General features: G+C 44.6%; 1 protein-coding gene and 1 pseudogene across 2 annotated transcripts; one reads left to right on the top strand and one right to left on the bottom strand.

Moving 5' to 3' along the window:
• On the top strand, positions 1-26,451 carry LOC146191401 (uncharacterized). 2 transcript variants are annotated; one of them, XM_084601954.1, is made up of 7 exons: positions 1-272; positions 1,018-1,223; positions 4,101-4,275; positions 7,020-7,292; positions 11,867-11,970; positions 13,661-13,834; positions 21,140-26,451. In XM_084601954.1, the coding sequence occupies exons 1-7, from the start codon at positions 218-220 to the stop codon at positions 21,458-21,460; spliced, it is 1,308 nt and encodes a 435-aa protein (XP_084458080.1). In that variant the 5' UTR covers positions 1-217; the 3' UTR covers positions 21,461-26,451. The 2 variants fall into 2 exon arrangements, with proteins under 2 accessions (XP_084458080.1, XP_084458079.1); XM_084601953.1 differs by having other exon boundaries at positions 2-305.
• On the bottom strand, positions 8,597-10,159 carry LOC146191402 (uncharacterized; annotated as a pseudogene).
• Positions 26,452-27,752: the final 1,301 nt, after the last annotated feature.

The following is a 27,752-nucleotide window of genomic DNA, read 5'->3' as shown; positions in this document are numbered from 1 at the left end:
ACTCGCGAGCCGCCGACCCGCTGGTCGCTGGACAAGTGTGTTAGGTGGTTCATAATTTGCTCTTATGTAGCTTATCATAATCATGCTTATAATGTTGTTGTAACTTATGGATTAAGCACTGAAGGGACAGTCAGTCTACTGCAATACAAGAATTCAGTTTCGTTCATTTGGGACACACTAACTTGTAGCGAAACTTGCAACGGTCTGAGGCCTCAACATGGCAACTCTAGGAGCGGATGTGATACTCGGGAAAAACAAGGCTTTTGCTGAAGGTAAAACTCCACTACGACGACCACCCAAGCTCTGTGAGTCAAAGCAAAACTTTTGTGGTTATGTAATATGAGCGTTAACATTAAAACTGGTTCGAAGTCGTTAAAAAGTTTCGCCATCGCATGCTCTTTGGTGTTATTGGCAGCTGGGCCACTTGCTGCGTGTTGTGTGTGTCTGCGTGCTTGATATTGCGCGTTCGCATGACGCGTACAGGGCAGCCGTGTATCAAGAAATGGCAGATAATCGATTTGTTAGCATCGATCACTGAGCTTGCTTGTCTTGTCGTCGCAGTACATACTGTCGAGACTCTCTGGTCTGGGTCGGCTAGCCATTCTGGTATGGGCCTCCTTTTGCTACCCGTGCATGTGTGGGTCACCCACAATAAGTACAGTATAAAGTGTTATTACTACTGCTAGCAGAGGCACTGGGTAATTCGCGCAATATGGCGCCGTTAAGCGGCTTTCTACTTTCGGCACCGTCTTCTCCCAACGGCACTTTTGGCTGCGTTAAAAATGGTTAGCGTAATATACAGTCGTGGCATATACAAGAAACTTTTCGTTTAGACTGCATATCACACTCTGTCGGATTGTTACCAACTGCTAAGTGAAACTTCAGAAGCAAACCATATTCCTGTCGGGCGCGGTTTTGCTTTTCTTTTTTTAACAGGAAATTCATTAACTGTGAGTATTGGCAGTTTCGGTGCACGTCATGTGATTACATAATCTCATTATAATTTTAATCATTCAGGTGACCCGGAAACGGAGACCTTTCGAGAATGGCAGTTCGGGAACAATCAGCTGCTGCACTTCTACGAAGCCAACAGGCACCAGCTGTATGAAATCGATTATGGGAAAGTATCTGCGTCTCTGAGCACCATTGTGGCATCGTGCTTCCCTGGCACCTCATGGAAGGCGTTTGCTTGTTCCCTCGGCGTCCCCGATGCTGAGCTTGAGGTGAATGCTCTCTTTAACCACCCCGAAATGTTTTATTTTGATATCTCTTTTAGCTGGCGTGATAGTGTTTTCACTGTTCTCATTGTTACTGTGCTGCTGTTAGACAAAAAAAAAAATCACATTACATCACTTTATTACTTTAACGACCCCCACTTCGGGGGTATTACACAAGGGCTAGGTACACACATAAACATGTTATGTAAGAATAAGGAAATGAAAATTATAATGGCATCAAAGAGGCTCATGTTTGGAAAAACACAATACCTCAGTTCTGTTGCCTTCAGTTATGTTCATCAAAACTACAGATGTGTTGTATCATAGACAAGACAGCAATGCAGCAATCAACAGCTGTTGTTGTTGTTGACCAAATAACTTATGGTTGCATGCAAACATGCAACCACACTTCGTCTTTATCACATTTCTGCCGCACTTAAAAAAAAAATGATAATGCTGCAAATGTTTATTAAAGATCTTCTAATTCATCACATTGTCTTTAAACTTTGCAAGAAGTTTCTTGTCATGTGTGCTTCTGCGGGGCGCAGGAAGAGGAGTAGAAGTTGCTGCTCTTGCATCACACATGGGTTGAAGAGAGTCTGTCGGTTCTGTGTTGGGCAAAGCCAGACACGAGGGAAAGTCCAGGCTAACATCAGCGGTATTGGGGTTATGCGAGGTTGGGTTCTGACTCACGTTTCCGCTACATGAACTGGCCGACACTCGGGTGCAGTCAGGGGATGTCAAAATGCCAGTGGAGAGAGCTGCCGAAAAAGAGAACGGAGGTTGGTGCTGAACGACTGCTTGGCTAACAGCCGAAAATTTGGACGATTTCCACTTATGTCCATCATCCAGTAGGTATGAGGCTGGTCCACGTCGCTCCACAATTCTTCGATGCTCCAAAAACCGAGCAGCCAGCTTTCCCTCATACAGTCGACTTGCAACCTCGCACGTGGTCGCCAATCTGAAAGCATCACGGTGCTTGGCTCCACTCCGCCAGTCTGCATAAAGCTTATGCTTGGCTTGCTTTTGCTCTAGCCACTGACGTAAAAGCCTCTTGTAGGAGCTGTCGAGAAGTACTGATCCGGCAGGCCCAGGACGTTAAATCTTTTGCGAGGCATCCGGCCGTGAAGCAGGATGGCCGGGGCGATTCCTGTTGTGGCATGTGGCGTACAGTAGTAAATACCGAAGTAGTCAATAATAGCTGTACGTAGGCCACATCGCTCGCACAGAGCCAGTGGAACATATGCCCTGAGAACCCCATTAAATGGTTCTACAAGTCCATTGGCTTGAAGGTGATAAACCAAGGAGTAGCAGTGGCATATTCCCCATTCGTGAAGAAAAGTTTCTAGATTCGAGGATAAGAATTGTGGTCCATGATCCGACACAATCTCTTGAAGCCGACCCTTGCAAGTTAAGATACCTGAAAGAAACTCATGAACTGTTGCCGTTGTGATGGTACTTGTGAAAAAAAGCTCCGGCCACTTACTGTAGTTGTCAGTGAGTGTTATGGCAAAGTGACAGCCACTGGGAGCTTGGTTGAAAGGTCCCACGATGTCAACTGCAAGTTTATCCTAAGGCCTGTCTGGGAAGGCAACAGACTGCAGAGGAGCTGCAACCATACGAGCCGACTTTTTACATGACTTACAGACGGCGCATTTTCGTACTAACTGCTCAGCTTGCTTGTCCATTTGCAGCTACCAGTAAAGCTCTCGCAACCGGCTTTTCTTACGACTGATTCCGGGGTGCGACTCATGAGCCATGTCCATGAGGCGTTGTCGCAAACTCTCACGCACGATGACTCTGTCATCTCGGTACGGGATATGCTGTAGGATGGACAACTCTGGATGTAGAAGATAGTATGACTTGAGATTTTTTTGGCAGGGATTTTTTGTCAGACCATGTTGAAGAAGTATATTGCATGGCTTGTGCAGTAGTCAAGTTGCTGATAGTTGCCTCTTGTAGTTCTTGTACAGTGATGGTTAAGGATAGCAGGCAGACGAAATTATCATCAGCAAGCAACGTCGAGCTCTCATGACACACTGCATGATTGTATCGGTAAAGGTAGGCGAGATAGTGTGTCGGCAACGACATTTTCATTGCTTTTGCGATATTCAACAGTGTAGTTATAACACAACAGGCGAGCCGACCGCAGCACAGAACGGCTGAAGACCCGAAAAGCTCATGATGGGTGGTCAGGAGTCCACATCGCGGTCCTGGTTTAAGCGAATGTCTTCATTGCCAAAATGTGTATACTAGACAAGACAGCAACGTAGCAATCGATAGCTCTTCAACCATTCTGTATCTTTTCACTTCCTCGTTCTCTCCTTCACGTGCGCACGTGCAACCACACTTCGTCTCTATCACAAGATGGCTTGCTTGGGATGTCACGAGTACAATGATTGTGCACCACGCATTTTTTCTGCCGTGCAGGGCATAGCATGCGGCAATAAGGGGATTGGAAACCATGCTGCTAGTTTCAAACATGTTAGCCACCATGTTTTTGTTAGCCACTTCATTGGCATCTGCAGTCTAGTTCATTGAACTCATGCAACTCTTCTCAACATGTAAAATTCTTTTACTGATGGCCTTGCAGCTAGTTCACGAAGGGTATCTCAGCAAAACATAGTATCTCAGTGGCTGCATAAAAGGCTTTGTAACGTGCATTGACATCACGTAACACACAGGCATCTATTGCATTTCATTTCTGCCAAAATATGGCTGCCAGTGGAGGTTAAATATAACAGATGCTTGTGGGCTCTGCAATGTTAAAAGTACTCCATTCTTGTAGACCTCTGGAAAACTACACCATATGTATTATTATCTCCTGACTTTCTATTGCTCATGGTATGATAGCTGTGACTCATATATTGTTTCTTCCACCAGGGTATAGAACAGCGTGCTGAGTGGGACAAGCTGATGCCCCTTCAGGTTGCATTGCAGCATTTTTACCCATCCCTGAAGGCCTGCTCAAAGCCCTGCAGCCTTGGCCATCTGGCTGACATCCTTAAAGAGTTGGGGCGCTTGGATGTACTCAACAGAATCTTGCCACAAGTTAAAGGTAAAGAATATGACTGATATGCTTCACATAATCCTGTTGTGCGCACAGGTGTCCAAAGCAAAAACGTCAACTGGCGCCAGGGCATGAGTTGCTTAGGCAACAACCTTTCCAGTGGGATGAAGCCTGTCGCTGCTACTAGCACACCCACTAGTGTCGGAATACAACTTGCGTTGGCAATAGGGGTGTGTGTCTGTTCAGTGAAAAAAAAGAAAAGAAAATTGAAAAATAACAAACATTGTTGTTCTTGTTTATTCCAAACTTTGCATTTATTTTCAAATAAAATTGAACTAGTATTGCGCAGAGGTGTACACTGTACTGAAGAATCCCATATAAGAATCCTGTAAACTAGTCTTTTTGTACAGGAAGGACCTGCATGAAACTGGGTGGAGCTGTCGTATCACTGCTGAATACAGTAAACTTTCGTTAATTCAGCCTTCAAGGGACGAGAAAAAACGTAAATCGAATAGGCCTGAAAAACTGCTGAAAATCATTTGCATCACAGTAATTTTATGGGATGAACACCCGCATTTGAGATGAAACCGAGGTTTGAATGACATTTTTTCCCAGTTCTGTCAAGTGCTTCCCTTTGCGCACACTGTTGGGAAGACCCTCTTCGCAAAACAGCCCGGTCGCATTTTGGAGAGGGACCTTCCCTTTTGTGAAGAGGGCCTTCCTGGCACTGCAAGTCGACATGGTTAAGCACAGCATTCAAGCTTGCAGTGCGGTGAAACTACAGGAAATTCGAACATTTTTGTTGTATTCCATTATTTTCGAATATCGGTGTTCTAATACAGATATGAATCTAACAAAAATTGTGGGTGTTTAAGCATGGCTTGAACCTAGTGATAGAGCGAAAGCTGTGAGTGTTGCAGCGAATTTTTCTGCGGACACCTGGATTTAATGTGCCACCTTCACAACATTCGAGCGAACCGTCTGTCCTAGCAACTCGCTGTTGTCGTTCGCCTCTACCAACTACCGAGTTATCTGTCTTCTACTTCTTCTTTTCCTTCTTTTTTTTTCCTTTTCTTCTTCTTCATCTTCCACGGTGCCATGCCAACGACTTGAAAACCTAGCGCAGTGTAGCTTTCGCTACAATAACAAACATATCCGATTGGTGCTTAAAATTTGAATATTCGCGCACCCCAGTTGGCAACACTTTTCAGTGGATGAAGCTTGACGCTGCAAAAGGACAGTGCCAGTGTCCAAAATTGTTGAATTGGGCTCGCCACAATGGCACAATACTAGACTGGAAGTCAGGACATGTTCTGCAAATTCTGCATATGCTGCCTTGCAGTCTGCGGGCCAGAAAAAATGCAGTCCATTGATGAGAAGCCTTGGCAGAAGTGACGTTGTGGATGAACCAGCGGAAGTAGAGTTTTAATCCTACAAACTTGGAAGCTCTTTAGCATGGGATGGACATGAAAACTGCAGAGCTGCAGCAATTTGATAGGGGTCAGGCCGAATCTACTCTTTACTTACAAGCAATAAACGTGGAGGCAAAGTGACATTTTTTATTGTGAGCTGAAGTCTAGTGGCAGAAAGTACGGTTGCAAGAAGACATAAAAAAAAATGTCAATGTCTGACCCCACAGAACTGTCTGTGGCGTGCTGAAATGTAGTGAGAGCACTCTGGGTAGATAGAAGTTAATGAGTCACGACCACTTCCAAAGCAGCAAAGATGTAAGGTGCTACCGAAGGGTCAGATGGTGCAGGACAGTTTAAAACTAGTCAAGAGCATGCATTGGCACCCACTAATTCTCATTGTGGTGCCTGGTTACACTCGTTACCACGCAGCGACAGGGAATAGGCAGAAATTTCCCTAGTGTGAGCATTACCGAGGCCAATGTTTGGGACTAACAAGGAAATAAGTAACCTGCCTTGATGTTTCGAAGGCTTCAAGCAGTATAGGCAGCTCCGGGCAGCAAGACACTGGGTTTGCCACTCGTTTGCGTCTTCAGCGCAATTGAAAAGAGGAGTGTTGCTGTTGGCTAATATTTGCAATGGTGCACATGCAGTAGAAACTACGAGGAAGGAGATGGTTGACCAGGAGGGAAGTTTGGCAGTGAAGTGAAAGAATCTGGAGAGAAGCTATTGTCTTTCTTACTCTGTTTACTTTTGCTTTACTGTGTATGAAAACAAAAATGTAATTAAGTAATTTCATTGCTTTTTGAAAGTAACTCTATTGTTATGTCATTAGTTTTTGGGAGCAATAACTTGTAACATCGTTTAATTATAATTGCACGATTTTCATGAAAACTGTTAGGAATGTAATTCAATTCCCGTTTACAAGTAATTTTGCCATGTATGATTTCAATTAATTCTGATGGAAACAGGGCTCTTGGATGTCTAAATTTACCAAGTCGGAAAGCATGAAGTTTTTGCAGGTATTTTTGTGTGTGTGTGTGTGTGTGTGTGTGTGTGTGTGTGTGTGTGTGTGTGTGTGTGTGTGTGTGTGTGTGTGTGTGTGTGTGTGTGTGTGCGCGTGCGTGCGTGCATGTGTGTGTGTTTTATTTATGGGCCATACGTATAAACTGCGCTAATTTAGTGCTTCAAAAATTTAGGGTGTATTCAGCATAGTATAATTGTGGTGTCCTAGTTTCACCAATGGGAGCGTTTACCCGCACTTCAGTTAAAGGGGTTTGGCTATCGAGGCTTCCTTTAATCTGAACGAGATCACAAGACTATGTGCCACGGTCTGGCTGCCAAAGTGTACTAGACTCACTTTGCCTCTTCCTCCCTTTCTAGCGTTTCTCAAAGAACCTCCTTATGGCACATGCTGTTTCGAAAGAAGGCTTCACCAGAAGATTGAAGATGCAGCCACTACTCTTTCATCCATTGATTCGGGAGTATGCACCCTGGATTCAGGAGTCTGCCTCAGTGATGCCAGCTTGAAAGGCGACATTCTTGTCAAGTCTGCTCCTCGCCAGGCTGCGCTGCCTCGTCCACCAGAAGCAAGAAAGCAAGGCTGTATTCCCGAAGCATTCTCTCCTGGATCCAAGGGTTCTATTGCGCCTCCAAGTGAGTTCCGCTGCATTACAAGCTGGGGTAGAGCCTCATTAAACACTGCTTGAAGTCATAGTATGGTAGAAGTGCTGCTGCTTGTCAGATTCAGATGGATTTTATTAGTAATTTGAATGTATCAGCATATGAACCACTTGAGCTGCACAGCTGATGTATTAATGGGGCTGGCAGTGCAGCAACCGTTGCAACGAGCCGTGCGACTGCCTTGAAATGGCAGCGCACTTTTTTGCCGTCACCATTTGCCATTGCCTTCCACCACTCTTCACTGGTCATGTTCTTACTGAACTCATGCGTAGTGCGTGTTGCATGTTTCACAGGCACTTCTTGCAAAAGAGAATTTGTTTAGTTTGCTTTGTTCGGCAACAGTGGAGAAGCATCAGCTGACTGGCACTAGTGATTGGTACCAGCACAGTGCCTGTGCACATTAGAGGCCACTACAGAAAAGTGGCGCTGAGCAACTGCATCGATGTGCAAATTGAGATTATCAACCTTCAGCAGAAGTAGCAAGTTCAGAGGTGAATGTAGAGCTACTTGTTTGAATTCAGGGTGGCATGTTTTGTAGTCGGATACCAGCTAGGCAACTATAAGTAAATCATCGAAGCTGCATACTACGAAGAACAGTAAAACATTTTTTTTAAAAAGGTTGTAGGGGTGTGCAACTACCTTTAATCAAATATGCATATGGGGAAAAAAATGTTTTCAAATATTGAATCGAATATCCGATCAGTAAAAGAGAGAATGGAAAGCTATAAAATATAGTAACATTGGTCATCTTGTTTATCTCAGAATCCACAAGGTATTTGCACATAAAATTAAATTAGAATTGCACAGAAGTATATATAAAAACTCCAGTATATATTACAGGGTTCCATATACCAGGTTTTGTACAGAAAGGACCTGCATGAAACTGGACGGAACTGTCATAGAATAGAGTAAACTAGTTCAAGGGTTCTAAGTTGTTGTTTTTTTCCTCTCTCAAGGAAACCCTACAGCTATCAATTTGGACCAAGGACTCCCCTCCTTTTTTCTCGTTGCCATAATAAGACCATGTTACTTCGGCATGAGCCCCACCTCCTGCTGACGATGCCTACGCAGATGGTATGAAACTGAGGAATGAGCTGGAATAAGAAAAGGCAATGCTCTAGTACAGTTGAAGCTCGATATATCGAACAGCGTGGCAATCGCAAAATAGTTCGATATAGCCAGAATTCTATATATAAAATCATGTCGAAAACGCGTCAAAAACTAGTTGAAATTAATCAGTGAACCAATCATGGTGCAATAGATACTCACTTGAAGGTTCAAAGTAGTTGTTGATTTAGCTGAAAGTACTGTAGCAGTGAAGCTTCTTCATATTGGCAAATGCATCTTTCACCATGGCGTCCTCAACATAGTCTAAATGATTCATAAGCTATAGTCCGGTGTTTTCTAGAGTGCCGCAGTAGCGGCATACAAGGGCCAAAGCAGCTACGGCCTCAGTTGCAGTCAGGAACGGGGCAACATCAGCGCTTGCGGGTTCAACCTCAGCTGCGTCTTCGTTTGGCCACTCAGCCGTAACTTCCGCTGCAATCTCCGTGTCTGTCAACTCTGCCACTGTTGCGGTGCTGTCGTCATCGCCAACGAAATTGTTAATGCACATGCTCTGTCGCTGAGCCCCGACAAAGTGCTCCAATTGGCTCCAGGTTTCTTCTAGCTGGCATTCTTCCTCTGTGCCGTCCAACGCTGATTCTTCGGTTGCTTGCTTGGAATCTTCTTCTATTCAGCTCACGAAACCCACATGCCGAAAGCAGTGAACTATTGTCGACTGCTTCACGCTATCCCAAAAGGTTTTCAGCATTTGAATGGCACCCAAAAGGTCTATCTTTAGCTCTTGGCCCATCCGCAGATTAAGAAGCAAAATGTCGATCAGCTGACGCTTATAAATGGCCTTGAAAGCACGTATAATGCCTTGGTCCAATGGCTGCAGCTTCGATGTGGTGTTCGGCGGCAAAAACTTAATTTTGATATTACTCAGCTGGACATCGGTGTGGTGTGCCGTGCAATTGTCAATGATGAGGCAAACCTTCCGGCCTTTACACACCAGCTCAGAACCCCATGCCTTCAACCATTTTTGCAATATATCCAGAGTCATCTATGATTTCTTGTTCCAGGCATATGTCACCAGAACAATGGGGCAGTTGCGCATGCACCTCGGAGTTTGGAATTTGTCTATGACAAGTGGCCACAGCTTCGTGCTTCCGTCCATATTGGCAGCCAACAGAACTGTGATACGAGCCTTGCCTCGCTTGCTGCCATGGCACTTGTCTCCGCGGGTGTTGCGGAAGCATTTGCTAGAACAGGCCTGTTTCGTCAGCATTAAATATCTGATTCGGCTTACACTTAGCGAGAACCTGAGGGTACTCCTGTTCAAGCCACTTCTTGACCTCGCCTTCATTGGTATCCTCACTTTCCCCCCGAGACTGCCTTTCCGACAATGTTAAAGCGGGCCTTAAAACGCTGTAGCTGACCACTGCTAGCATTGAAGTTTTCAGTGCCGAGAATGAACAAAAAGTCCTTGGCTTTCTGTTGGGGCATCGGTCCTGATAAAGGAATATTCTGGGCCCTTGCGTCGATGAACCATTTGTGCACACCTTCTCAACGTCTTCAAAGACAGCTTTGCGCACCCGCCGCGCGCCTGAGGGTTGGTTTTGTTCTGCCTTGGCCTTTATGTCACTCTAATTGTTCAGTAGAGTGCTTAAAATGCTCCTTGGTATGTCGAAAGCTTCGGCTAGGCTTGACTTCTTTTCACCATTCTCAAAGCGCTAGATAACTTCCAGTTTCGCAGCAAATGTCAGGGACGTCTGCTTCTTTGTGTTTGCAGCCATCACAACAAAACACCAACCACGGCACAACAGGCCTAAGCGATCACACCAACCACGCATGAACACACGATAACAGACTGGCGTAGCGCAAGCGGCGGCGCCATGGAGTCTGTGTGGCAAATGCAACGTGTCGAAGACGCCGCGTGCGTACGCTGCTATGTTGAAATGGTGCCCTTGGCGCGATTGATGTGTGCAGCTATCGTGCGCAGCCGCGCCGCCGCTATCTTCGAAGGTGTTGCAGGAAAGCTCGCCTCCTGTCAACAGAGTGCACGTGGTCTGGGGTGGCGGAGTTCCATATATCCATTTTACATCCGGCCCTGCTCGAAATAAAAAAAAATTTTAAATGCATGCGATTTTTCACGTGATACAGGAAGGGTTCGATATACGCAATAATTCGATATATCCGTGTTCGGTACATCGAGGTTTGACTGTATAGGTTTCAACTATTTTATATCAACTAGGCACTGGGCCTGCCCAGCACGTATAGCAAGAAATGGGATAGAAGAATGGGGGTGAGGGGATGGGGCCAGCTCGCGGAACTCACAGAAGCAACTCGTAGAACCCCTGAGTTCCGCAGTACCCAGTTCGAGAATACCTGCTCTAGTTCATTCAGCCATCAAGGAACCAGAAAAAAAATGTCCGAATTAACCAACAACTAGAATGGGCCTGAAGAAACTGTCGAAAACCATTTGCATTACAGTAATTTTATCTGATAAGCACCTGCGCAATAGTTATCTATATTTGATATAAAATCAAACTGTGGGCGGCGGTTTTTTTTTTGTTGTTGTTGTTGTTGTTGTTTATTGTTTTTTTTGTTTTTTTTTTCTGGTTTTGTCGAGTGTTTCGCTTCACGTGCACTGTCGGAAAGGGCCCTCATCACTAAACGAGCCCGTCACATTTTGAGGATGCTTCACTGCATAGACCACATGTTCAAGCATTGCAGTGAGGCACACAGTGTGGTGAAACCATGGTAAAACCGTGGTGAATTCGAAAATTTTTGGTATGTTCGGTAATTTTCGAGTATGACGAATGAAATAACATATTCAATTCATATTCGAAATTTCAAATATTTGCCCGCTCCAACAAGTCTGTTATTGGTAACATATTGTAACTATCTAACTGCTAGCACAACTGCGATGGTAAAGGAGGGCAGCGAGGATTCCTGATTGCCTATCTATGTTAGCTTGCACGGGAGTAAGTAAAATGCACTAATGAGCAAAATGCATTCCCAGTTGCTTGTCAAATGAAAATGTCAAAGCTCAAGAAGGGATATTTATAGATGTTCTTGCGATCTTATACCGCAGTCATGAAGCACACAATAGTGTACCTTCGTGACTGCGGGAAAAGTTTAACATTTTGCATTTGGCACAGCAGGTGTATTTGACGTCTGTGTGTCTGACGGCTGCAAATGTGATTTGAAGCTGAAACTAGAACTAAATTCCGCTCATCAGTGTGCGACACGGCCCTCCAACATCTGCTGCTGGTGAAAGACCATCAGTCAGTCTGAAACGTGCTTTGAGCAAAGCTACGGCAATGGATTTTTAAAGCCAGCAATGTCCGCTGCTGCAAGGTCCGTGCAAGAGAACTCATTGCACACTGTTTTTAAATTTAGTTGACCCCCTCCATGGACATTGAAACATTCAACATGTCCTCCCTGTCTAACTGGTCACTAACTTGTCACTCTTTTTTTTTTTTTTTTTTTTCGGACAGGTTTTTCACACCAGGAGGATGCTGACTTGTCTCCCAGCAGCAGCAGACGGGGCTCGATCGAAAATGCTGACTGTGTGTCACTGCTCGACAGGATACTGCCAAAGGTGAACTTGAATGCATTGTTTTTGGGGCTTCTGAGGGTTAAAGGAGCACTATTCATTCAAGATGTGGATGAAGTTGGATCTTGTGTTGTACTGGCTTTGAGGCTGCGAAATCTTTATGCAAATCTTCTTAGTCCCCAATGTCATATTATAAAGGTCATCATCAGCAACAGCTCAGCACCAGGCTAGTTACTTTTGAGGCTTGCATCTCGGTAACCACGTATGCAGTCTGAGCCAACATGATGCTCATTTTCTCCTGCTTTTATTTGAGCACTTGGTCTGTCTTTCTCCGTATCTGTCCTCGTCCCTGTGGTGCCACAACAAGATTTTATTTGGAACCCTTGAAATGAGAAAACGTCTTTGTGTCTTTGCGATAACACAAGACACTGTTCTGTCAGGTCAGTTTACTGTGCGGGCTGACCAGGGCACCTCAAAAACTGTTGGTGGGATTCTGTCGAACCTTTACGACACCCCCTACAAGTTTCTAGACACACTACTGCTGCTGTTGTGTCTAGAGCGCAGTGGGCCTGGAATTGCTCTCCCTTTAGATGTAATTCAATTTTTCCCTGAAATAGTAATTTCAGAAGCACAGAGCAGTAGCATACTTTGTCACCTTAGTCTTTAGCTATATGCTTTGAAACGAGCTTAATCAAAAAGCTTTTCAATTAAGGACACCCTAATGATGTCTCAGTTAGAACTGCGAGCAATGCGCCTGCCTTAAGTGATCTATTTTGTTGCACCATTTTTACTAAGTAAAAGATGTGGCTTTCCCACACCTGTGTGGCTGGAGTAAGGAAGAGTCATGTCCTGGCATGTCTTGGGATGTGCATGCACTGTGAGGAGCTTCAACAGAATGAGAAATGCTATATAAAGTGGGTGTATAAGAGAAGGGCTGTACTGTCCCAAGTCGGTAAAGGGCACCTTTGCGCTAATTACCCGCTGCAGTGATTCAGTGGTTTTGAGGTTTAGCTGCTAATCCTGAGGTTGCAGGTTTAATACCGCCGGCCGCGGCAGTCATATTTCGAAGGCAGCGAAATGCAGTAACGCCCATGTTCTGTGCGGTGTGAGTGCACATTACCAGAATCTCATATGTTCTTAATTTTATGCACCGTCTACTGCTTCAGTATTCCTCTTGGTTTGTGTTTTGCTTAATTTATGCAATTTTACAATTTATATGGGGATTAACTGCTGCAGAACAAATGAGACTTCAAAAAAATTCTTGTCTTGTGAGATAAATCATTGCCCTTGAGGGTGTTATTGATGGCTTTGCCATCCTCTTCGCTATAGCTGAGAATTTATTGTAAGTAGGCTGGTTTGTACCATACGCTTGTTTTCTTTTAATTCAAGTTCACATTATTGGCCTGATGCTACAACTGTATGATGCCCTGGAGTTTCTGTGGAGCCTGTAAGCAATTACTTTCAATTAGAAAACCTAAGGGGGTATTTATCAAACCTACTTCTAAGTTCTAGAAGCAACATTGCATCCGAGCATTGCAGACCAGATTCTTTTTCTGGTAGCAGGGGCACGTGGCTTTGGATGAACGATTTTTCATGTGACAATGCTTTATTGATGCGTGTTGTCCACCTTTTTCCCTTGTACCTCTGCTTTCGAGTTTCTAGCTTCTTTGTTGCCTGTTTATTTTTACTTCTACATCAAGTCAAGGGTGTGACAGTTTCCCAAACTTCATTCCAGGCAAAACTCGACAAGTTGACTGTTCTGGTGAGCCATGTTGAAGAGGACATTGATTTGGCTAACGAACTGGCTGGGATCCTGGAAACTGAGCACGAATGCCACGTTCTGATCCAAGCAGAAATATTGCCTGCCATTCACACGGACCCCACCCTTATTGAAGACTTGATTCAAAAGGTTGGTTAGCGCAGTACTTCCGCTCTTGACAACCTGCCATATTGGCAGCCTTTGTAATTTATCCGCACAACTATACCAGTTTTCCACTTCTGGAGCATCTCAAATGAATAATCAAGCCAAAGTGCAAAGCGAAATGGCTAAAGAGCACCGTAAAAACTTGCATATAATACGGACCGGCGTATAATACGAGGTGTAATTTCAGGTTAGTGAAAATGGAAAAGCAAAAATTTCATCCACATATAATGTTAGTGAAAAAAGATCAACAAAGTATTTATTTCTACTAGATTTTGCGGCTGCTTCTCAGGGCATACGCGCTCTCGCGTTTAGCGCCACCCCGTGCTAGGAGTCTTATACAGTCAAACCCGGATATATCGCGAAATAGTTCGATATATTGATAATTCGATATACAGTAATCGGCTTGATACACCATTTGCGATTGCGAAAAATGATAGCGTATTTGTCACGTAATCAACCCACTCACACAATGAACCCACCCTCCACTTTTGTCCTCGCAAATATGAAAAAAAGAAAAAGGCCGGTTCACATGCAAGCGATTGAGCGAACTCAGCGACGAGCGGCAGTGGCAGAGCGAAAAATTTCCAACTTGTTGGAACTGCGTCGCTGGAGCCGCCGCAACAGCTCAAAACAGGTTTTTGTGTCGCCGCGGCAGAAATCGGGAGCGTTTATCTGCAACTTCTTATCTACAGGGTGTAGATATCTTCAGAGAGGAATCACTTGGCTTGAGTTGCACAAGTGGTCATGCTTTCTGCTACTTGATCCCAAGAAATATATTGACTTCAACATAGCTTTGCCGGCTGGCACAGATTCATTAGGGCTCACTTTTTTTCTTTTCTTGAAGTGTCTAAAAAAGTGTCTTATTCGTAATAAGGGAGTAATTACTCACTGACATCCACCTAAGTGCAGCCATACTGCTACTACAAAAAAATATATATATATGTCTAGCCCGGTTTTAGCGAAGCCACTTATAGCGAAATAGCGGTTATAACGAAGGAAGTTCAATTTCCCATTCCCATTTTTGCATTTTAATACAATTTGGGTCTAGTTTTAACAAAGTAAACAAGCGCACTTCAGTGGACATAGCGAAGTGATTTTGTGCCAAATGAAAAATAATGCATCAATCGGGAGATTTTTACGCCTTCAGGCAAATTTTTGTGCAAAAATAAGGACAAAATTTGGCTGACGGCCGCATTCGCAGCGTCGTCTGCTCTCCCGCGAAACGAAAGATTGCTTCACTGCATCGCTTGACTTGTCTGATGCAGCGTCCCATCTTGCCTTTAAGCCGGTTGCACGGGAAGTAAAAAAGGAAGAAAATAAAAGGCATTTCTTAGTGATGTCACTTGGCGAATCGCGGTTCTTCTCTCCTCTCGGTTCTGGTCCCGGGAGAGAGAGAGTCAAGGAGAAAGCTTTGTAGGAGTGAGAAAGGAAGAAAGAAGCGAGAGCGTTTCCTCCACTTTCGTGGATCTTTGTATGCGCTTCTTTTGCTGACGTCATTACGTCTTGCTACCTTGTTCTTACTTTTGATATCTCGTAACCCCCGACTTCGCCTGGGCAATTTTTAGACAACGGACCTACTCAGTTATCCCTTTTCTCGGATTCGACCTTTCAATTTCTCGGCAATGTCGAGTCTCGCAAGCCCCAGCACCTCAACGGGAAAGAGAAAAGTGTTGTCATTGAAGAAGAAGCGTGTCATTCTGGACTAAATGTGCCGAAATGTGAAGAAGAGTGATATCGCATGGAAGTATGAAATCGCACAGTCCATACACTCTACGATAATCAAGAACAGCAAAAAGATCGATGCCATTCTCTACGACAACGTTGGCAGTGGGAACCAAAACAGGATCCGGTGCGCCAGATACGCCGATGTAGAAGCCACACTTTACAGGTGGTTCTTGGATGCCCAGTCAAAGAACATCCCGCTCAGTGGACCCATCATGCTAGTGAAAGCTAAGGATTCGGGCTTCGCTCTCGGTCACGATGACTTCCAGCCGGGAAATGGGTGGCTCCAGAGATTCAAGGAGAGACACAACATTATGTGTAAGAACACTGTTGGGGAAGCCGCATCTGTTAACGAGGGATCGCTCCAGCAGTGGATGGCCAAGCATCGCGATCGGATTCTTGCGTATTCCGGCAAGGACATTTACAACGCAGACGAAACGAGTTTGTTCTTCCAGCTGCTACCATCAAAGACTCTCGCGGCCAAGACGGACAAATACGTGGGAGGAAGAGCCAGCAAAAACTGGATCACTGTTCTGATCTGCTCCAATATGGATGGTTCGGACAATCGAGACTTGTTGGTCATGGCAGAGCTAAGAAACCGCGCGGCTTCGCCAAGGTGCTCTCTGTGCCAGTGACTTCCATAAGCAACAAGAAAGCATGGATGACGAGAGACACTTTTGGCAAGTGGCCGACTTCGACAAAGAGATGGTCCGGAGGAAGCGCAAAGTGCTAATGTTGCTTGACAACTGCTCTGCACATCACGTCAATGCACACTTGAGTGCTGTCAAGATTTTGTTCCTGCCCCCAACAACTTCTGCCAAGCTGCAACCTATGCACCAGGGGGTATCTCTAACTTCAAGGTGCACTACCGACGCCGAGGGATCGAGCGCCTTCTGATCAATGCTCGCTCTGCCGACAATGTAGCCGAGATGAAGGTCCCTTTAGCGAAGGCCATCTAATTTTGCAAACGGAGCCTGGAGGGACGTGAAGCACCTGACTATCGCTCACTGCTTTAAGATAGCTGGCTTCTCCCGAAGTAGCAGCGCTGACACGGCGCCTGCCGAGGATGAAGCTGCCGCGATTGACATCGCTGCAACAGCTGATGGTGCCGCCATGACAGTCTGCTTAGAGCAGCTATGGGAGTCTGCTAAAGAGTAGGGCCTTGTGCCTCCAGGTCTGTCTCACATGGACTTCATTTCGGCCGACGACAAATTTGTTGCCATGGAGGACTTCACAATTGACGAAGTTGCCGGGAACGTCATGGATAGCGCCTCTGAGAGTGACTATGACGATGCTGGTTGCGCCCCTAAGCGGATGACCTCCGCAGAGGCCATCGCAGCAGTTGACATACTACGGATGTACCTCGGGAGTTCATAGTAAAACTTCGGTTCACAGTTGGACGTTGTAGAGGCGGCGATCCTGAAGACCGCACTTTCAAAACCTGTTCAAGGAACGCTGGATCACTTTGTCCAGTGACGATAAAACAATTTACTCAAATTTGGCTCATTTTTTCATAGTCCAGATGCAACGAAATAGCGCATATAGCGAAGCGATTTCCAATTCCCGGGTAATTCGGACTCCAATAATTCGGACTTGTAGGATATTTCGGACTTCAGTGAGGCACCGTCAGTCACCCCATAGAAGCGCATACATATTCGCGACGGATATTTCGGACTTTAAAAGTCCGAAAGTTTGATTTTTCGGACTAATTTCAGTCCCCTGCAGGCCAAAATCTGCCATCTTATCGGCTTTTCGCCGGCGCAACAAGCGCCATCTTGGATTGAGGTGGATTGGCTCTGCAGTTGGATTGGCTTGACATGGTTTCTGTGTCCCATTTTTGCCAGGAGAGGCCCCTGCAATCTCTGCCACTTCGAGGTGGCAGTCGGATTGTCATCGCCGTCAACCTGCTTTTGTCGCCAACGCTGACGCGGGCAGCTATCTCTTTGTGCTTTGTCTCATACGTCCGCCGTGTTGTCACACGAGTTTCTCCGACCGCGTCAACCGAGTGGCGCGCCGTCAATCCTTTGGCCGTTTTGTGATTGCGTCCGGCGGTTCCACCGCCCTGAACGAAAAGTGCCTCATTTTTGCGTGTGGTGCGCACTCGGGCTGTGGACATGGCCCCGCCGGTGCTGCCGGGTCCGTCAAAGAAGCGTGGGAGCTATTCTACCATGACCCTTGAGAAAAAGGCAGCGATCATAAAGCTAGTGCTGAGTGGGCGAACGCAAGCTGACGTGGCCAAGGAGTTCGCACTGTCGAAGCAAACTATTTCGGATTACGTGAAAAATAAGGAGAAGATTTTTTCCGCCTTTGAGGCGTCCCACAGCAGCAGCCAGAAGAACGACAGGAAAGGCGACCACCCCGAATTGGAGAAGGCCTTGCTACTCTGGACTCCGACGACGACTCGGGCGGCCTACCACAGCCATCGCTTGCACAAATTACGAACGCTGTGAACTTGCTGTCTAGCGTGTACAGCGAAACGACAACTTTGGCGCAAATACAAGCGCAAATCGTCGCCAGCAAAAGAAATATGCCGCAAGGTAAAATCGGCGACTTTTTTAAGCCGATTTCCTCTGAATAAAGTGATTTTTTGTGCTTCACGGATTTTTCGGACTGTTCGATTATTCGGACCATTTTTCGGGTCCCTTCAAGTCCGAAAAAACGGTCGGCGACTGTATAACCGAGCTAGACTGTCTATCCGAAAAAAAAAAAAATACCCAACAAAAAAGTGTTTATTTACAGAAATAATTTACAAGCCTCTTTTGAAAAACTGTACGTTTTAAATTTGTGTTGCCTGTGCAGAAAAAAGCACTGTTTTTATGCATCATTCTCTTTGTGGTTAAAAATGCATTATGTAATTTTTGTTTTTCACGTCCTCTTGAATAACCATGGTGATTGAGACTAATACCACCAGAAAAAGAATTTCCACTTCTAAAACTCGATACTATAGATTTATGTACCAAGCAAATGCCGCTAAATGGTGTTACATGTAAACAAATATTAACTACGCCACACAATAACTGTCAGCTTTCTCTTGAGCAGGAAAGTGTTGATTGTGCTTACCAGCATTCAGCGACTGGTTGAGCTAGTAATTCATAACATACAGTAGAATCTCGATAAACGGAAATCGGTTAAACGGAGCTACCGCTTAAACGGAACAAACGCCTCGCGATTGGTTGGTTTTGTATTAAGCCAATGTAAAAAAAATCTCGTTAATCGGAACTCAAATTTTGCGACCACCGCGTTAACGGAACCGAAAAACTCGAAACCACAACTAGTTGGACAAGCGCAGTGCCATTGCGGTACGCATCAATGCTCCCCTCCTTCTCCTCCCCGCGTCACCACTCCGGTTTCTGTCTCCGGCGGTTTCCGGTTTGCTCGTACACTGCCCTCCGCATCGCTCGCTCGCGTTCACGGCGGTTGTGTTCAGTTAGGCCTAAGCCCTAGAGCCCTTGAGCTTTTGTTCGGTCCGATGGCAGCGCAAAAACGACTGCACAATGCACTTGCGTTGGAAAGGAAGATGGAGATCATCAACGACTTCGAGAGTGGTGGCTTCACGAAAACGGCGCTAGCGACGAAGTACGCCGTCCCCAAAAGCAGCCTAACAAGAATTCTTCAGGAATTCTTCAGGAATCCTTTTTCACTAGCCAATAAGTGGTAATTCCCACTCTTTTGACTTTTTTTTAAATTTCAGTACTAGTACTACTGGAACAAAAATTCACTGCTTATTTTTCTCTAATAAAGTTTGTTCTCATAGTGTACCGTTCTCCTTATTACCTAGATTTCGCAAATTGAGATCCGCTGAGACTGCCAACTGCGCGTGCGCGCGCCAGCCGCGTAGGGTTCACGCGGAAGCGGATTGCGCAATGCTGAACCTATTCTCTCTTTAAACGAAACTCCTGATAAACGGAACATATTTTCCCGGTCCCTAGAGGTTCCGTTTATCGAGATTCTACTGTAGTGGACTTTTTAAATGGAATTCCATCGAGATAACACAAGACCAACCTCATCTTGTGCTCATCCCTTGTGTTCTGTCGTCTGGTTAGCTTTAGGATGAATCATTGCCAACTTGCCCAGTCTTAATAATTAGCACAGTAGCTCAACAGTTAGGGTGTTGGACTGCTAATTACAAGTATTTCGGTTCAATCTCGACCACTGACGAAGTGGAAAGCAGGGTGCCTGTGTGCTGTGCGATGTTAGTGTTTGTTAAAGAACCCCAGGCGGTCAAAATTTCCGCAGCCCGGTGTCCCTTTGGGATGCCAAAAAGCGAGTAAACCAAACCATCTCGTCAAGCAAAACCTCGAAGGGCCTGGTAAACATATTCGCCTCTACTCTTCAGCCTTTGCCCTGCCGATTCTGCCTTCACAGGAAATGGAAAACGCTAAACAACTGTGTGCATCATAGTGGCACCGAGTTTGCCCAACTAGTTTCTGGTTCTTTTTCTAGTTATGTTTGCTTTTTTCTTTTTTTTTTTTTTTTCGGGAATAGTATGTGGTTCGAATGAAGTTTCTTTTTAAACTTTGTTAATACAAAAACAACTAGCCCTGAGACTGCTATTTCATTTAAATGGCGATTCCATCTACCTGATATGTTTATAGCAATTTTACTGTGTCTGGTACTCTTGCAAGATTATCCAGGGAGGAAAATTAGCAAGACAGAATGTGAAGAACGCACACTGTGCACATACTGTCACATATGCTCTCATATTTTGCACTCTTTTTTTCTTAGGTAAGGTCATAAACCGACTAATTTACCAAAGTTCCTTAAAAGTGCACTAAAGGGAGTTCTGAATAACTGCATTTCCATATTTATTTTGTTTCTGAGTTTCCGTGTATATGTATATAGTCTTACTCGCAGACAACATGGCTGCAAATTAAGCTCATAGAAATAAACTTATGCATGCGCTGCCTGCTTTCACTAGATTGAGCCTCATGGCTCTATGTGACCACTGAAAATCCTTCAATATGCAAAGACACCCAAAGTAATCTTTATTATTAATGTCTTTGGACACAATGCAAATGATATTTTGATTGAACCGCTACAGATTAACGGTTCAGAGAACATATTACCAAAACAACAAGCCTGATGCAAGCAGGCTGCGTTCACAAGATCACTCAGTGTATTTCTCTGTGCCAACATCAGAGCGGCAAGCGGCCAAGCAATTGCCTAAAACGTGCTATGCGCGTTTCAGGCAATGCACGTTCCAGGAGAGCAGGAAATGTGCCATGTGTGTTTCTTACTTTCCTCTCCTCCTCCTACCCTCGTCTTACTCTCGGTTCTTGATGCAGAAAAAGACGGGAGCCGGGAAATTTTATTTGATTTCAAAAGAAACTTCACGTAGGTAGAGTTATTGCAATTAAAAGATGTCCTCAAAATTTTCTTTAGTGCACCTTAAATGCCTGCGTGATCATTAGCCACTCAGCTGTAATTGCCGAGCTAAGCTTTTGTGAATGAATGGCATTCGCAAGGCCTCTGAGTGTTAGCTTGAGCAGCAGGGGTCAGACCATCTGCTGTATACCTTATTAAGCTTACCTGCATCACTTGGTGACACTGGCGCTCATACTTTTGCAGGTTAAAGCCATCGTGCCCCTGGTCTCAAAGGCTTACCTCGACCACTACGAGCACACGCGGCGCACGTATGACCTGGACTCTGCAGACAGTGTGCTTACACGTGAGGTGTACTCGCTCGCTCTCCATCGGCTTGTTTCAAACTCGTGTTTGTACTACATGCTGTTTCCCGTCCGCACTCCTGATGTGGAGTACAGGCAAGTCCGCCACCACCACATCTTTTCCAAATCCAAGGTACTATGCAAGAAGGACCTGGCCTTGCTGGTGAAAACGATGCGTGCTTGCGATAAGCTGAGGCTCTCTGGTGAGAGAAGAGGGTCATGAACTGTTTGGTTGGTTGGGGGCCACAAACTGGATGTGTGAGACGGATGCGGTGTGTTTATGCAGCATTAGGGTGGTGAGCGACACACAGACTTTCTAACTGTCCAAGTTAAGAAAGTTTTAGAGGTCTCAACTTATTGTAATGCAAGTAGGACCCTAGTTTATAAATGAAGTGATGATGAACAATGCTGAATTTGTGAACCTGTTGGCCGCAATTTTGGTGGGAACAGTGAAACCGACCTGTACAAATTCAAGGAGTATGAATAGCAACACAAAACTTACTTTTCCTTCCACTTTAAAGAGGCAATGACAGGGTCGTTAGATATATTGCTGTTTTATACTTCTGTGAATAATATACAAGTCTGTGATTCTACACACAAAGTTTAAGTGCCTAGCGCACGGTGCATGTTTGAAAAAACACAATAGAAATGGGAATCGGGGAAACTCCTCCCACCGAGAGCGACCGCCATTTTGAAACACTCATGTGACGTCACAAGAGAATAGGCCGTGAAACGTCGTCTGCAATGCAGGCTGCAATATCAAAGTACATGTCTCTCTTTCTTTTGTGGGCGATCGACACAGTGGTTGTCCCTCATGCAAAGTGCGTGATGAAGATGTAATATCACAAAAGCAGTATAGAGTAAGGTATGATTTCTTCAGCATAAGGCATGGTCACAGTCAGTGGGCTGTGTGGTTAGTTCCTTAGCTTATCGACCCACTAATCTGTTGCATTACACCGGCGACGAAGCCAGCACAACCAGTGGCCGCCTATTGCCGTAGTGTGAGGTTTTCGGCCCTGCGACGCTGACTAAACTGATCAGTGGACGGTTATCCGATCTGTTTTGGTCAGACCGTAGGCCGAGCAAGAACTTGATACCTGATGAGTTAACGGCCTGAACAGCTGTAGCTTAACCATGTTAGAAAAAGGAAAACAAGCAGCTACACTTTATATGTTCCCCCTTCACATCAGCAATGACCTTGGCCAGAAATATCCGTCGGCGCCTACCAACCTATTCTGCCACGAGTAGGCCTAGCGCGAGTACGCAGGATTCGGGTGTACAGTTTTAGCGATTACGGAGCACGCATTCACAAGCTTTAGTATTTGCATGTGGCCATTGAGTGTAGCTCTGGTAGTAGAGACACCAAATCGACGACTGCTTACATCGAAGCGCGTGCATATTGAGAGGGAAGCGTCGATGTGACCCGTGTGGCAAGTGCAGCCGGCAGCCGTCGGCGCCACTTGGTACCCAGTGCAGGCAGGGGACGTATACTACAGCATCCATGGCACTTCTTGTAGTGCTGTTGTAGTTTGTAAACAAGTAAAGGTTCAACTGGTGTGAAAATTGGATATTTTTAAAAGTGGATATTATAGTGAGGACACTGGAAACCGTGTAGCTGCAAGCCAATTCAGATTGGTAAAACTTATTCACTTGCAAAATAAGGGAAATGTGCTCTAAATTGACCAGAGGAAATTGCATTAAGACAGTGGATGTTCTGCTGGCCTTTACTTTGCATGTTTAAGGTTGTTTTAAGTGCTAACAGAGCATGACAAGGTACCTGCTCTTTTTACTCCATCCCGTAACTAACGTGTAGCACTAAATAAGCTACGAGACTGCACATAGTCCGCTTGCAGCATATGCAGATATGGTTGCGAAAAAGAGTAAAGAGACGCTGTTAAATGCCAAACCTTAAAGAGAACATTAAAAAGTTTTAGAACAGCCGTTTGCTTGGCATTATGCTGTTTGTCACATCGGCACTTTCTGTTCAGTGTGTGCAAACCAGGCTAGAGCGAAATATTTTGCCTCCCAGCGCTATCTGGTTGGTTGGACTGAAGAAGTTTTGTTTACGAACAGACTTTCTTTTTGTAGGCCCAAGATAGGCAGAATCGGCACCCGAAATAAAAAATGAAAGGCATTTTGCTCTCACCTATGTTGCTGTAGGTGAGATGAAGCCAAACGAATGCCCAATGCGCCAGATACAACCACTTCAAAAAGCTGCACCAGTAACACCGACGAGTTCACTTCAAAGCGAGTTGTCCTGCTTCGCCTCACTGTGGTGACTCAGTGGTTAGTGCGCTCGAGTGCTGATCCCAAGGTCGCCGGGTTGAATCCCAGCCATGGCGGCCACTTTTCGATGGAGGCAAAAAGTAAGGCAGCCGTGCACTGCTGTGCGATCTCAGTGCACCTGAAAGAACCCCAGGTGGTCGAAATTTCCGGAGCTCTCCACTATGACATCTCTTATAGCCTGACCTGCTTCAGGACGTTAAACCCCATTAGCCAAACCAAATGTCCTGCTTCAAAGCGTGCCACAATGTCAGCAACACAATTTTATTTTATGCAAGAGTTGCAAACACTTAACTCTGGAAATAGTTCACGTGTAATCCGAGCGTACGTTACGGCTCAATTCGAAATAGTGTTCTGTGAATGCATACTTTAAGGCATGTTGTTCTATATGCTCGTATGGCCATTTTATACGGGCGCTACATCCTGTGGCGCCAGAACGTCGCTTCTGCACTCATCACAGCTTTGGTAATGCTTATGGGAACTACTGAGATGGAGTATACATGTCACACTATAGCATCTTGAGACTGTCTGCATTTGTGTGAAGTATGAAAATGGTCTTTACTTAAATCGTTTTATATGCTTCGTCTTTTATTGCGCATGATGTTGTTATTCACTGGAAATTAAGGTATTAAATGTTCATAAACAGGCAGGCATAGAGAATGGTAATAACTGGCATGAGTATAGCATCTTATTAAGATATTTTGACATCTTTTGAGAAACTGCTAAATTGTGTGGATACTATTTCCTTCCTCAAAAGCATTTCAAGCTTTTTTTCCTTTTAGTTGCATTCTCTTCTGCCACGACTAAAAATTTGTTATTTAATAAGCACATGCAGGCAGTTAGGCCACTTGTTTCAAACAGCTGTGCTGCATTTCTTGTTCCTTTAATGGTTGCTTGCACTGTACTTGCATGGTGCAGAATTCACAGCTGTTTAAGGTGTTGTGTGCAACTGGAGGGAGACCCTGTCATTTGGTTATGTAGCCATAGGAGCAAAAGGTTTTGTGAATTTCATCATGGAAATGCAGACATGACATTTTCAGATTTCAGGTAAATTTGCCATTGATAGACTTATTTCTTTCTACGTATGAGTAAATAGTTGAAGAGGTTATGGGGATGGGAAATGTGTGGTAACTCTTTCACTCTGTTGATACCGCATCTCCATTTAATAAGGGAAGAGCCGCAGAGAAGAGGAAAAGAACCGACTTAGTGGAGAGTTCCCGATTAACTTGGCCTGTTGATGTTCTTTGACGTGCATTGACAGTGTAGAGAGTATGAAAAAGTTTTGCTACAAATTGCCGTTTTCAGAAGAAACTGTCAAGTCTGACAAGAGATGTTTATTGCGCACTGAAAGTTTATATCTGCGAGCTTTACGGACCAAATCATATCCATGTGGGCTGCTCTACATTTTGGCGGTTAATTTCTTGGTGCTTGCATCACCATTGTCATCCTAATCACTGCTGTCACTTTCGTCAGTGCTGTAAGAATGTGCTGAAAAGTCTTTCTTTGCTGTGTTCAACATCACCTTCTGTCAAGGAGAGTATCTGTTATTTCGTTAAAGGGACCACATTCAACTCTGTGCAAAATTCATTACGCTCTACGCCAGAAAGCAGTCAACCAAAATATCTGCATACTATATAAAAAATAAATATGCTTGGAAAAATTGAAATCTATTTCTGCCATAAATTAGACTAGTATTCAAAATTACTCAATTTCTTAATTGCTGCCATCGAAGGACAGCAATGAAAGCTTAAAATACCTCCAGCCAGTCACATAGCCAGAAATATTAAGGGGAGGGGGGGGTGTTATACGCCTTTGTCAAAAAAAAAATGGACAAGGTGGGTGCAACACTTGCCCCCCCCCCCCCCCCCCCCCCCCACACACACACACACACACACACATAATTAAACCGTAATGGCTTAGTCTGGCATAATACAAAATTAGCTACCGTACATGAGCTGCTGAGTCCGATGCTGAATTGGCTACCCTACACGTGGAAAGGGAGTGGTGTTAGTGGTTCACATGCACCTAAATCTCAGTGTACTGGCATGCATTGCATTTCATTGTAATCAAGATGTGGCCAGCATGGCTGGAAGTGAGTACAAACTCTTGTGCGCTGGCACAAATGCATAGTCGTCGAACCAGAGTGAACGAGTCTGCATGCAGTTTTGCAGATTTCAGTTGGTGCCATTTATCCTTCCATAGATAGATCTATAATATCTGAGCTCTCTGTTTGTTTGGTTAAGACATGAAATTCCCCAGCTGCAGCTCTCCTAGATTTTAATAGGATACACTTCCTTATACCAGTGAACTCTGAAGGGAGTCCTAATGCACATATTTAAGAAGGCTGCATATTGAAGAGCACCTTTTTTGCTGTCTGTTGTCTTATTTGCTTTAAAAAAAGCTTTGTTAAGTGTAATATGTCTATGAGCACATTTTTTGTTGGTTGTCTTGTTAGCTTTAAAAAAGCCTTGTTAAGTGTAATATGTCTATTTTACCATGTTGATGATTACTGTTAGGTGGTTAAGTGTGGTGGACACACATTGTCACACACATTTGTAGCCACTATGATTTAACTACGACTTTGATATCCAGTATTTTTGTTCAAACTGTAGTTTGTCGTAGTTACAAGTGCAAGTTTTCAATGCCAAGCTAGGGGTGGGGGCAAGGGCAGAGGAATGAATGGCAAAAAATAACGCCTTTTGCGAAGTTGTAGCATTGGTAAGGGCAGAGATTTAATCCTTACCTTTCAATAAATAGTGCCTTATTATTGTGGAACATGGTTGTTCCATTAATTGCTCCTGTCTGCATTGTCTCTGGTGGTATAAACTGTCATGGACAAGGGAAATGTGGGTACAGTGAACAAGAAGCGGGTGCTGCCTTGTAATTGTACCACTATACAATGCCTGCAAATAAATTTGCTGCCCCAAAGCACACTGGTCTTTTTTCATATGTCCAGGACGGTAGGGTATCACTGGATGTAGCTGACATGCCTCTCTTCTTTGCAGTTTGGAGCTCAGTGCTGTTTATTTACCCCGTCGCTTGTGTTTGCTGGCTCGGGTACAGTTAGGTGTAATCATTCCATACACAGATAGTGGGCACTGACCGATCATGTTAAAGGGCCTCATAAGCATGTTCATTTCATCATTGTCATCATGTCATTTCATCTGCCAGCAGCATAGAGTGACAGGTGAAGCTGATAACTGTTTCCCTGTGGCTTTTGATTTGGGACTGGTAAGCCATCGCCGCTTGCGGTGGGGCTAGCCTGCCACCGAATTTCTATTTGTTGTAGGCCGTCTTTGCACCCGCTACCCTTTCGGTGGTGGATGACGGCTGTTGTGATGTGCGTCTTTCTCTCCCTCTTCTTTTTCTTCTCTATTTTGGTCTGCATGAGGCTGCAGAGGTGGTTCAGCTACAGAGCCAGTATTATCAAAATGAAAGAGGGCAAATACAGCATCTGTATCCCACTGACAGGTACTGCATTGATATGTATCACCCTGCGTAAGTTTTGTAGGCTAAGTTTAAAATATGGCCACAGCTGTTTTGGGACACAACAGATTTACTTTCCAAAGACCTACTAACTTAGGCATATACCGGTTTAGCGGATGCCTCCTTTGCATGCTATTTAACTGGTGGAGGCAATCGCGGCAACTGAGCCTACATAAGAGGGGGTCCAGTGAACCAGTATTTGTCTACGTTATACATCTTCAACAACCTAAATCACTTTAATATATGCGAGAATTCTAAAAGCATGTGTGCTTAATGTATTGGCTAAGAGGTTGAATATATTTGGTTCTAATTAGTTATGAGGTTGACAGCAACTATCCTATGACTGAGTCTGTCTGGTCACATATTTTGCATGATAAAATGACTTGTACTGTTTTTTTTTTTTTTTTTAGTTCTAACTTTACCTGTGCTAAAAAGTGAGGTATTTGAATGGCATTAATGTAAAAGAAAATGCTGGGCTGCTTGTATTTTGCCTGTTTTTATATTTAAGCACTTCAAAATTAGGTTATAAGGCATACTGTATTTAGCGTTCGTGTGTACTTTAATCAGACTCGAAGCGGGCATATTGACTTGTTAGTGAACTGCTCTTTACAGTATCTAACCTTTTTTTTAATTATAGGCTTCTTTGCCAGAGTAACAAAATGAATGCATTGCAGGACTGACTTTTCTACTTGAAAAGTTGTAAGCAAAGCAGAGAATAGTGTTTGCAATGGTTTACCGTACACAGA

The sequence above is a fragment of the Amblyomma maculatum genome, chromosome 4 (assembly GCF_055883805.1).
Source record: "Amblyomma maculatum isolate TAMU_Amacu chromosome 4, ASM5588380v1, whole genome shotgun sequence".
NCBI classification, from domain to species: domain Eukaryota; kingdom Metazoa; phylum Arthropoda; class Arachnida; order Ixodida; family Ixodidae; genus Amblyomma; species Amblyomma maculatum.
Note: the sequence above shows the minus strand (reverse complement) of the source record. Positions and strands in the feature narration are given on the sequence as shown.